The following is a 12,428-nucleotide window of genomic DNA, read 5'->3' as shown; positions in this document are numbered from 1 at the left end:
CAGCTTGAACCCCAGCTTTAGAGTTTTCAGTACACCATTGCATTTTCGGATTCAGGAATTTCAATGTGTCGTTGGGATTTGTATTAATCATGGCCACTGATTTTTCCTATAGTAAATGGGTTGTGGCTAGGTGCCTCTCTATACCCGAAAGCTTAAAAAACCACAATGATATTATCTCCATTGAATTTAGAGGAATTTTAGCCGCTATTGCATCTCTCAACAGGCAGCCGCGAACTTGCCATTAGGCTTGACTTGAGCAGCTAAAAGAGTTTTGTTCGTCTTTCATAGGACGAACATGTTACAGCGCCTTGGCTGTTGCGCATGTTTGCCTTGTGATTAGTAGTATTCCTAGGATAAGTAAGAGCTATGAAATTGGATTGTAAAAAAAAAAAGAGCTATGAAATTGAGAAACTGTATATCATCCTCGTTATTCGTTCTCGCTCTAGTAAAAGCTTGAAGCAAAGACGGCATAAATCCCACGTGGGGCTACCAAGACCTAAGCATTGTTACGGCGCAATTTGCATAGAAAGCTTGATTTCTCCCTTCTCAAATTCCCCAAGAGATCATTTATTTCAGAAAATTCCATGAGATGAAATCAAAGTTCAAAAGACAGCTGCATTTCTTTATGTACATTGGTATGCACTTATAGCTCTTTCACTTTCTCATACATGTTTGGAAAAGAAGGGACGGCGGATCAAATACAAAATGCCGAGAGAGAGAGAGAGAGAGTGTGTGTGTGTGTTATGATTCGCTCATTTGCAGCACAGAAAATGGGTGTATTGATGTGTACTTAAGTTCTAGGAAAAGTGAGCAAGGATCTCATCTACTAGCACTAGTAGTAGAGGAGCTACTAGCCCATACATCAGCCACGGAATTCGGCGAAGATGGACATTTTACATTCTTCAACAATACAATGTCTTCTGATTCTGGCGAAGCGACTGTTGCTTTTCTAGACTCAACAGCCTTTTCATCAGTCTCATCTGTCTTATCAATTGAAGTATCTTTGCAATTCTTTATCTCCTTCAAGGTCTCCACGACCTCCTCCATTTTCGGCCTCATGTCCTTCTCAAGCTGCAAACACCTGAAAGCTAACTCTGCTACTGAAGTTGTCATCCTCCAAACCTCGGTATCTGATTTGTATTCAAGAGATGGATCAATCAACTCATCAAACGCACATTTTTGAATCCTGTTTATTGCCAAGTTAGCTAGATTGATCTCATGCCTGTGCCTGCTTATGTCGACTGCTGGCATTGATGATATGAGCTCAATGAGGACGACACCAAAGCTATAAACATCACTTTTATCGGTAAGCTGGTAGCATTGATGATACTCTGGATCCACGTACCCAGGAGTCCCCTGTGGAGCAGTTGAGATATGACTGACATCATTTGGGAACAGCCTGGAAAGTCCAAAATCTGCAACTTTGACACAGAAGTTATGATCAAGGAGTATGTTATTAGTCTTTACATCACGGTGAATAATATCTGAATTGTGGAGATAGGCCAACGCATCAGCAGTTTCAATGGCAACATTCATCCTGTGTTGCCAGGTGAGGTGCTTATCCTTGGCTCTATCACCATGGAGATGATCGGCAACTGTGCCATTAGGAATGTACTCATAAACAAGGAGGAGTTCACGACAACGTCTAGAAGTGCAGCCATATAGAGTAACAAGATTCCGGTGCCTCAGACGGGTTAGAATTTGAATTTCATTCATGAATTGCTCCATTCGCTTGAAGTTGTGCTCATAAAGACGCTTAACTGCTACTTCTCTTCCATCGCGAAGCTTGCCTGGATTGCAGAGAACGAAAAATTGGCTACAAAATTAGATGCTATATATCATATAGTTTGTTGACAAATCATCTGTATGTTAGGTTGTTGCAACTCAGAATTCCAGTCTTGAGACAGAATTTTTCACAGTTTTGAGTTCCTTACCAAAGTATACAGTTCCAAAACCTCCGTCTCCAAGTTCTTTAGAGGCATCAAAACTATTAGTAGCTTCTTCAAGTTCAGAGTAGGAGAAGACGGGCACTCCAAAGTAAACGCTGCCACCTTCAAGGTCCAGATTTGAGGAGGGTTCTGAAGTGTTTCTTGAGAGGAAGTACGAGGCGAAATTCATCTTGTTCTTGCGGTGCCGAATAAAAAGGAGCGCCAGGACTATAACTATGGATGCACTAATAGGTAAAACTGAAAAACATAAAAAAAAAGCACATTTCAAGATCATGCTACCTCAAATTTGGTTTTGACACTTAATTTGCTGGGGAACAAAATGACGAGAGAAGATCAATTTCTTGGATAGTTTTGAGGCGTAATTGTACTTCTAAACCACATACAGCATAGTAGTAACAGTGAGTATGTATGTACCTATGGGCAGAATGACTTTCAAGTTCTTCTTTCCTGCATCAAGAGTTAATCAAAGCAAAGGGGGTCAGTTCGGGCACAAGAATAGATGAGGGACTATATACTGCATCCAGAATGAGAAACAATCAAGAAAGAAGATTGTAAAATTGCCAACTAAGAAACAAATGCAGGCAGAACAAATCAGTAAAATAGTATTCATATGCCTTTTCCAGAATAGCCACAACGCGGATCCCAGAGCCGACTCCAGTCAACCAGACACTCGCGTCCTTCATGGCTACAAGTATAGCAATCTTCAGAGAGATGCCACTCGAGATCGAACTCAGCAGTCAATAACTGAAACAAGTCGGTGATCTCTGAGTAATTATGCCGGGAGACTACGGGAAGAGTGACATTTTTACAGAGTGATTGAATGTCTGCACTGAAGTTCACCGTTGGAGCGTGATGTTGTGGAGTTTGATAGTATATGGTGAAGCCATTATCAGGCTCAACACATTCGTCATAGTGTTTGTATCCGCCGAAAAAATCAGCTGGGTTATGGCTTGTTTCGAGGCTTCTAGGGCATCTGTAGAGCGTGATATTTGGCACAATCGAATATGAAATGGAAGGATACTTTGGAAGAGGCATAACACCATAGTCGAAAAATTCGCAACTTCGACGACCCAAATGATATCCAAGTAAGTTGTCATGAAGCGTGATCACAGAGTTGCGTATATCTAACGCTTCAGGCCATTGATCTTCTGTAAAGCCATATACTACAAGTTTTGGAGATGGTGTTGCCTCACAGTTGAGCTTGAAGAAGCCACAATGAAGATAATGTGACGAATCGAAGAAAGGGAAGCGTACCCCAGTGAGGTTTCCACAATTAAAACTCTCTGGGCAAGTAGTATTAGTGAACTTGCTATCTTCTTCAGCCGAGACGGAGAGAGGCAGGACATGAGAAATCAAAAAGAAAGCCAAAAACAATCCAAAACCCATACTCGAACTTCCTATCTATTACCTAGCAACATACCAAAGCGAAACAGAGAACCTATGGGAAATCAAATCATGAGGAATACTTTAATTTTAATACGCTAAGCTTCAGGTACTCTAAGTAACGACGAGAAGGGAAAAACCAGCTCCATCTATGTCACGCCAGTTGACTTGTGGAAATTTTAACGAAGACTTATGGAAAATTGCTGGTTGGTCCATATGAAAGGCAGGAATTTTCCATCCCAATTTCCACGATGACTTAAACCACAGAAAGACTTGACTTGCTTGACTCTTCAACAAAGAAAGTGCACTTCACGTTTTTGAACCACAGAACTCTAACCTTATGTGGGCCTCAGAAAATTGTTTCTTGGTATGCATTAACAATATAATTTGTATAGATGGTTTTAACAACTCTGTTTCAGGTCATCGAGAATTGAGTTCTGAGATCAGCTAATTGGATGTGTGATCTCATCTCTACCTACTTTTATATCACTGTTCCGTAATAAGAATCAGTCAAGACACATTCAGAAAAAGTTGAAGGTGACATGAAAATCAGGAAGTTTCTTGTTTGCATTTTTCGAGTACATTTTTTTTTGTCTTCCCATACTGGAGAAGACATGGAGATTATTTGAAACTGCCCGTTCTCCCGAAAGTTCTCAAGGACTTGACTGATGTAGTGTGGCTTATGGCACACCGTCCTTGCCCACCGGGGCCAAAATCAAAAGCAAAAGAAGAAATAGACACAAAGGTAACAAGAAAGGAATTCCAAGTCAATTTCATGCAAATCTGTCACAAGAATTGATTTTTAGCAGCCAATCATGCACCTAATCTCCACAATCTCTATACCACATTTCTAGAGTGTGGAACGTGGAACACAACCTGCCCCAACAAAATTAAATGGCTATGAAAAAGAAGGAAGAAGTGAAACAGAAAGAAACATTTTTTATCAATAAAATTACTAGAATCATGATTGCCAAGGCGAGAAAAAAGCAAGTTGCAGCCTCATTATGTACCATTAACAAGCACATAATGATGATGTTTCTAATGCCATATAAATGAGCAATAACTTGTTGATGTTAGTAAACCATATGCTTCTTTTTAGTAGGAGTAAGATGACGTGTTTCTAACTCTTCTTAAACCCCTAATCCATTGATTTTTCCTACGTTTCTGACTTCTAACTCAAGGAGGAAGGATGGTCTTTCTTTCATTCATTCAAGAATTGGCCTTAGAGGGAGCCTCAACATCAACTTTCACGTATTCACATGACTTTCGCTGTTTGGGCTCCTAATAAAGATATTTGAGGGAAAGGCACTAACTTGGGAGGCAACTATAAAGGAAGCACAACTACTTAAGACAGATGAAAATTGTTAGAGATTCTACCATCACTGCAATTCCTTTTGTAGGGCTGAGCAGTGCAGAAACAAACCATTTCATTTCCTTCCAACGCAAAAGAACCACCACTTCTTTCACATTCTTTGCAACTATTTCCACTCCATGTAAGTATAAATCCGTTTTCCAACAACTTTACGCAGTCTAAATTCTCTATTGATGAATTATTTGTCCCTCCTTCCAGGTCAACTGGTGCAGCAACATGAGACTGACAAGGCGTTACAGTAGAGTTGATCTCAATTTTTCCATCTTCTATAACAGCATAAGAGTGGTACGGATCATCGGAAGCACAAAGCGATGGGGTGCTGCCTATATTCAACTCAACAGGAAAGGAGCTGTTTCAATCGTTAAACAAGCAGAGATTGGCAAAATTGTGGCCAAATTTGACTGAAGACCGATCAAAAGCAAAAAGTTCCCGGGGAGCAATACATGCAGCATTCAGAACTTCAGCATTCACCAACCGGATGGATTGGTTTTGGTAGGTGGCACTCAAGAACGTACTCACTTCGAGATGTTAAATAAACAGGTTTGTTTCCTTTTCAGGATAACTCAAACCCTGGATAACCACAACAATCTGGATAATTTTCTTCTATGATCTGGACAGTGTAGCTTATCTGTGGACCATTTTCACAATTTCTAGACTTGCAGGCTTTGTATCTCCTGCCCACTGGTTCAACTGACTCTACCAAGATAATGTGCACCATAATAGACATGACTCTAACACGAAAGACAGTGCTGATTCTTAGCAAGCTGAGCTGAGCCATTACTAGAGTGGAAAGGGTCTGTACCATATGATATCTAAGACGTATATAATAACATCTGAGCTAAATTCAAAATAATTCAAGTCACCTTCAATGGTTAGCATTTTTGGTTTCTTACCAAAGTTTTTACTAACTTTGACATGGTTTTGTTGTCTCATTCTTGCGGCACTATTAAACAAATCTAGCATTTTTATGCCTCAATTGTATTCCTTTACCATATCAGGGATCAGGGGTGGCTTAAACATGTTACTTGATTTTGAGTCCATTACAAACAAAAATAAATAAATAAATCTTGTTCCAGATTTCAGATGTAGAATTATATCTTACTGCAGAAGCAGATAAGCCATTTTCGCAGCCAAAAAAGAAAAAGAAAATAAAAACAGTAAATACCATTCACATGCCCGTCATGTTGGTACTGAGTTGGCCTGAAGAAGTTTCAACAGGAGTGACATGATTCACGAAAAATGAAAATTTTGATGACTTGTTTGACAACGAACAGGAAATAACTAGTCTAGTCAAGCTTTGTCGGTAACCGAATTGGATATAATTACACCTATAATAGAATAATCAATCAAGATGTAAAACAAAGTAGAGATACAGAAGCATTTTTTTTTTTTTTTGGAACAAAATGTTGTACGTCATACCCATTTGATATTTTCAAAAGAAAAAGAAAAACTTAGTCGAAGCCAAAATTTTTCTTGGAGTCTGATCTACTTGATTAATCATTTTCAATTTGGTTTTGCTTCTTTGTTCTTTTATTTTTACTTAAAAAAAAATAGACTAACTTATTCCATATAAAATTCTTGCAGAGTACATCAATTGCGAATGAAAAGTATCGTACAGTTCTGAGTTTCAATCAACAGTTAGAATCTAAATCTAAAATTTAAATATCCAAATTTCTCTTCAGAAGTGCCTTGTATATTCAAGGAAGGAAAAAACATTCAGGTAGAAGCAGAAAAAATATTTCCCAGAAATAAAAAAAGAAAACATACTTCTAATAGACATATCAATCTTGGTCAAAGCCCAAAACCCAATTTCTGCAAGGAGTACACATTTGAGACCGTTGATCCCGCAGAAGTTTCTAAGAAGTGTAACTTTTGAACAACTTGTTTGACAACAAACAGGATACTAGTGGTCAGTCAAGTTTTGCCGGCAAAACTGAACCAGATAGTAGTAAATTAATTGAGATTGAAGACAAGTAGATACATTAATTTACTGTAGTTAGGGATCACATCCATTTGAGATTCCATGGTCTTAGATTGTTAGGCAGTGGCGGTAATTACTTTTTCTTTATCACGCAAAGGGAAAGGGATAAAACGTTGACTGATCCTATGAAGATTAAGTAGACAAGTGCAAAAGAGTTGTCTGGTGTACATTGGCTGAAAATATTTAGGTGGATGATTGACAACTAACATAACAAGCTGAAGTATACCCAAAACCAATATTGATCGACAGCCTGCAGCACTTGACTAAGGTTAAGGCAAAGGGAGAGAAGTATATGACATAGCTATGCAGTTCATTTCTTCAAACAATCATCTCAGTTTATTTAGTTCAATTTGTCAGCAAGACCCTTAATTTCAGTAGTTAGCAATTCTGGATGTTTGAGTTAGACTAGAACGTCAACATCAATAATTACTAGCTGACCAACTGAAAATACATAAAATCTCCTCATACCTTTAATATTAGACAAGGGTGAATACGATAGCAGCAAAAAATGCATATTAGTCAAAAGAATGAGAACCGGAAAGAGTTGCAAGGAGGAGGAATGGGACAGAACATTCTGTGGGATGAAACGCAGAATGATTTGCAACTATGAGTTCGGCAAGCACTACAGAGAACATTTTACATATAATGACTGAATGAGTGCCGGTATCAAGAGCGACTTGTTCACGTTACAAAAAGTGCCAGAAATCTCAGAGACTGATTCTATGAAAAAAATCTTGATGACTGATCAGCAGACTGGTTGGAGATATGAATCATCCTCAGGTTCCTATATCCATGAAGGACGATTACACTATGCTTTGGCAAGCTGAGGATATTCTAGCTGTGCAGCAAATCCCTTCTCAGATTTCATTAGCATTAACAAACCTAAAGCCATAATCTTGCATAAGAGTTCCTGACAAATCAAAGAATTTTTTTTTTTTTTTTTTTGACAAGAGAAGGCAGGATTACTCCATAGGACACTTAATAGGTAAGAGGGTGGGGTGGTTTAAATTTTACAGAAGCCTACAGGTGGTGACATAAACATCAGGGCAGAGTTACCCGAAGTAACATAAGTTGTAATCACTGGCTTTATGTCCTGCGCTGCTTTTCAGGCTTTCAACACGACTAACTGGAAATTGAGTTGAATGGATTAGTAATTCTTAATAAAGTTGTCCAAACACACAAAAATCTTTTGCTCCTATCTAGAATACCTGTTTCGGATAGCAATGGGAACTAAAGGTTGTTATGGTATCTCCATACACAGTGTAAACCTATATTACACCTTCAACTGGTCCAAACACCAGAATTTTAGATTTTGCCTCATTAGAGGAACCCCTGGGACTTTTCTGTGAACAAGAAATTATCTTATTTGTGAGGTCAATCAGTTTCCTGGTATAGAGGCAGCACATTAATTTGTTAGTGAGGAGTCCTTGCTTCTCAATTCATCTCTCGTCCTCTTGCATTTTTTAAGACTGAGTACCGAATCATCGAATATAGAATCAGCCGCAGCATCAAATAAAAATACTAGTATAAAGGGAATCTGAACTCTACGATTGTCAATTTTTTAAATCAAATCTTAGCATCAGAATGCAGGGACAATGGTTAGCTAAAGTCTATTCAAACGAAAGACTTGTCTTTAAGCTAATTGTTCATGAAAATTCAGACAACTACTGTGACACCTTCGATATGAACTCCCCGCTAAAGAGATTAATATCTTAAAACTAATCTATCAGAAGACCTTGACGCAGCATAGTATTCCTACTAAATAGTTTAACTAACGTAAGACAGCAGATCAGGTGGCTACTCAAACAATGCACTCAAGAGCAAAATTAATCTGCCCATTTGACAAGCATCTTTCTAGAGGGCAAGCCAGATGTGAAGTTCAGTGAATTCACTTGAATTTTGCAGCAAATATGATAATGAACACTTTTGGAGAAAAAACTCATAAAGGGCTCAAAGTACTTACGAGGTTTACAACTCTCCAAATGAGGCCTATCAGGGCAAAAACACCGCATGCGACCATCGGTTTCATTAAAGCCACAACGACCACCACTTCGCTCACATCTGCTGCAGTCAGCTACTGTCCAGTTCAACAGAAATCCCTTTCTCAACAGCCCTTCATAGTCTACAATCCCGTTTCCTCCATTTTTATCAACTTCCACAGGTGCCAAGACATTTGTGTTACATTCTTGGAGTGCAATGTTCAAGTTTCTATCCTCTCCTAACATTACAAGACCCAAATCCTCTTTATTAGAAGGATCACAATAATTAACTTTGTAGCTGGAAAGTACCTCAGGCAGTTTGCTATTGCAGTTTGATAGCAAATGAAGTCTTGAAGTATCAACTATACCGAGCAGAGAGTCTTCTGATATATTTCCAATCTGTGGTAGACAACCTCGGACAGTTGAAACTGCCTCGTTGTGTACCCGAAAAGTTCGATTCTCATACTGAATGTTATCAATCACATAGTCATCTTCGGTTAAATGAATCGCTGGAGAGTTGCTGCAACTGAGTTCAAATCCAGGGTGGCCACAATAGGATTCTTGCAGACCTCCAATGTAGAATGGAAACTTTATGCTGAGATTTCCACAAGCTTTTGGAACACATGCTTCATACTGGAAATGAGCAGCAGAGGACTTTTCTACCAGAAGGATGAAAAAGAATATGCATAAGTTAAAGAATTCAACGGAACTATACATGCCACTAGAGTTTTGGTGCATCTGGAATCATGAACTAATGGAAGATATTGAGTCAGAGAGATCAGAAGATAACTGGTATATTACATTATTGTGGTCGGAAAGAAATAAACTTAGAAGGAAGGTAGAGAATTTGAATGCGAGTATATGAAAAGAAGATGGATTGACTTAGTAAATGGACTGTGACACAAGTAGCTGGCTGTCCATGTCTGCCTTATATCTTAGACTAATGGATTCACAATATATAGCAGTTGAAAACTAGGGGAAAAAATACGGGTTTTTACTTTTTATATGTCATAAGAAAATTTGATGAATTGACTGCTCTTCTTGTGTCCAATATATTGAACGGCCACAGCATTGACTAATGATGATACAGTTGAAATGGAAAAGTCGGTTTATAGTCTGACAAACATCTCTTGCTTTGGAAATGCCCTTTTGAGTTTTAAGAAGAAAAGAGCAATTACTACCGTGATACGCCCGGTTGATCCTGGCCATGAGGCTACAGTTTTTTCGCATTTACGACTCATTTAGTTATGAAAATCCCCTTCAACTTGCGAAGAACCTGTAGCCTGTAGAGCAAGTGGAGGACGGTAACAAAGTCAGTGGTCCATTTTGCAAGTATATGTCCAGTACTTTATTGATTCTGTTGATTGAATGGTGAATTCTAGAGCTCATTCTACACGTCTGCTGAAGCTGACGGGAATAGGTTTCACTTTTGAGCAGAAAAATGTGCTTTGAGATTCAAGATTTAGAAATTGATTTGAATACGATGCACTTACCACTATTATTGGTATTCTGAGATGTGATTTTCTGTGGGCCCTTTGAGACAATTGGACCATGAAGTTCGAGAACTGCATACCATGGTCATTGATCAAGTTTTCTAGTAATTTTTAATTCTCATTATTACTATTTGTGTATGCTCCCCTTACCCAGAGGAGTAAACGAGCTAATTAAATTGAACACTTTAATATTTAATTTTATTTGTTTATTTTAACGAATTTGAAATTATGTTTAAATTTGATTTTCTTTTATCATAGAGTTGAACTCAAATGAGTTCTTATTAAATCGAGCTTGAGCAATTCAAATTTTTTATATATAAATTTCAAGTTTTATTACTAATCAATCAAAATTTAAGTTGAATTTATCATCGCCAAATGGTGTGTGTTCATATTTAGTTTAATTAATTGACAAATCAAGTTCAAACAAACTCTACTTAAATCGAACTCATTTCAATATATTGAATAGTTTGATTCGTCTTTCACTCCTATTCTGTATTTCTCTTTCCCCGATTTAAATTTTACTACTGGTTGTAATTTAGAGACCAAGGGCCATTTGTTACTCTGAGGGAAGATCAAGCCAAAGGGCTTATTAAGAGAAAAAATCTTTTTTTCCAAAATAAAATGATTGAGAATTGACTTCAAAATTAGAGGTTTCCTGGGTGATGTTCAATCCCAATTTTCCCAAATGAAATCCATACCCGTGGACGTCTGCCATCCACACAAACGCATTCAGCAACCACAAAGTTTGACCAGCTTAAGCCTCGTTGGGCCAAGACATACCCGAGTTCTAGACTTCTTGCAATACCCCTTTATCAACTCTCGTTAATCCCCACTGACGTCTGTTAAAGAATCAAGTTTTCATTTTTCCGACATTTTCCAAACTAAAAACTAGGAAAATATTTGTCGTACAAGGACGGAGCAGATAACCAATTATTAACTTATATATGTGTGGTCTTGAATCAAGCTCTTTTTTGCCCGTAATAAACCAAACGAAACGTGCACAAGAGGAGTTGGAAGAACTTTTCTTCTCACAGTTGTTTATGGAAAGTGCAGGAAACCATAATGATGATGCAAGCGATGACCATTGTGCCACGTGTGGAATAGGCGGTAAATAAGCAGCAGTACTTGTTTGTTTGGGAGGAATAGTCAAAAATTTGCAAAGGTTTCTGAACCACAAAGGTTAGTCTATTCAAGACAATTCCTTCTTTGTACAGGGGGACATTAACATGCCGGTCAGAGAGAGCATATAGCTTGGTTGGTACTTGGTAGGTTGCAATTGTATATTCTTTAAGGTCACAGTTGACCGGTCTAACACAATTAGTGCAAACTCAAAGCATAATCTATTTACTTTAGTATTTGTTTCATGATTTGTAGTCCACGGGCACGACACGTTTAACACCGTGAACGGGTTGAGTTAGCCTGAACTCGACCTGTTTGGCTCAAAAAAAAAAAATAGTCATGTTTTAGCTGGTTGAGCTAGATTAAAGTTTGACTCGAATAATTATATGTACAATAATACATACAACATTGTATAAATTTATATTATACACATTGTAACATAAAAATTTAATATATATTTTGAGATAATTGATACAATCGAAATAGTTTCGAAATTAATACAATCCAAAAACTTGAAATTTCCTTCTTTTTTTTTTTTTTGTCAGTCAACGTTGGCCTTTTCAAACCCCAATTCAAAAAGTCGGATAATCCTAAACACGTTACAAAGGTTTAACCGAAAATGACTAGTCTTATGTACGTTGTAAAAGCAAAATAGATTTTGCAAACTTTGGTGTAAATATTCATTACAGGTGCATTGATCGTTTATACAAGTTGATAATGCCTTTATATATTAAGCATCTAAAGTCTTGCATCATAGATATTTTACGTGATTAATGTACATGCAAAATGAACACAAGTAAATACGCAACTAGACATTTTATTTGCAAATGATATCGACCTATCCTATATCAGCTTAAATAGAAAAGCAGATGACTAAATAGACTTGTACATTCCAATTGAAGACTTTTTTTTTTCATGACTGAAACAAAGTATTGAACAATTGAAGTGGAACTATAAGAAATTCATTGTCCATTGAATCGAACCAAATCAATCATTCTGACTTCTAACAACTGGGAAATATTTTCCACAAGGCTTCTTTTTCCATGAGAATGGTGTTTAGCCCACGAATTCTGGAAGTAATGGAGTACTTTTTTTTTTTTAATGTTAATGGGGTATTCAATATTCCAAAACGATCTACCTCATTTTCTTCAA

General features: G+C 37.6%; 1 protein-coding gene and 1 long non-coding RNA gene across 3 annotated transcripts; one reads left to right on the top strand and one right to left on the bottom strand.

Moving 5' to 3' along the window:
• Positions 1 to 566: 566 nt before the first annotated feature.
• LOC113751649 (LEAF RUST 10 DISEASE-RESISTANCE LOCUS RECEPTOR-LIKE PROTEIN KINASE-like 1.2) lies at positions 567 to 9,551 on the bottom strand. 2 transcript variants are annotated; one of them, XM_027295736.1, is made up of 5 exons: positions 9,033 to 9,550; positions 8,649 to 8,903; positions 2,364 to 2,396; positions 1,935 to 2,186; positions 567 to 1,790 (listed from the first exon to the last, which is right to left on the bottom strand). In XM_027295736.1, the coding sequence occupies exons 1-5, from the start codon at positions 9,400 to 9,402 to the stop codon at positions 820 to 822; spliced, it is 1,881 nt and encodes a 626-aa protein (XP_027151537.1). In that variant the 5' UTR covers positions 9,403 to 9,550; the 3' UTR covers positions 567 to 819. The 2 variants fall into 2 exon arrangements, with proteins under 2 accessions (XP_027151537.1, XP_027151536.1); XM_027295735.1 differs by having other exon boundaries at positions 8,649 to 9,551.
• On the top strand, positions 4,612 to 5,359 carry LOC113751651. The gene is made up of 2 exons (XR_003464847.1): positions 4,612 to 4,825; positions 4,903 to 5,359. It is a non-coding gene; the product is annotated as an uncharacterized LOC113751651 (long non-coding RNA).
• Positions 9,552 to 12,428: the final 2,877 nt, after the last annotated feature.

This window comes from Coffea eugenioides, chromosome 11, assembly GCF_003713205.1.
Source record: "Coffea eugenioides isolate CCC68of chromosome 11, Ceug_1.0, whole genome shotgun sequence".
Lineage (NCBI taxonomy): Eukaryota > Viridiplantae > Streptophyta > Magnoliopsida > Gentianales > Rubiaceae > Coffea > Coffea eugenioides.
Note: the sequence above shows the minus strand (reverse complement) of the source record. Positions and strands in the feature narration are given on the sequence as shown.

Excerpts from the sequence above, each read along its gene's own strand:
- LOC113751649 (XM_027295735.1), bottom strand. The coding sequence starts at position 9,402 with ATGCACCAAAACTCTAGTGGCATGTATAGTTCCGTTGAATTCTTTAAC. Across the intron at positions 2,397-8,648 it reads TTTGGAGAGTTGTAAACCTC|GAAAGAAGAACTTGAAAGTC; the intron begins GTAAGTACTTTG and ends CTCTTGATGCAG. Across the intron at positions 2,187-2,363 it reads GAAAGTCATTCTGCCCATAG|TTTTACCTATTAGTGCATCC; the intron begins GTACATACATAC and ends TATGTTTTTCAG.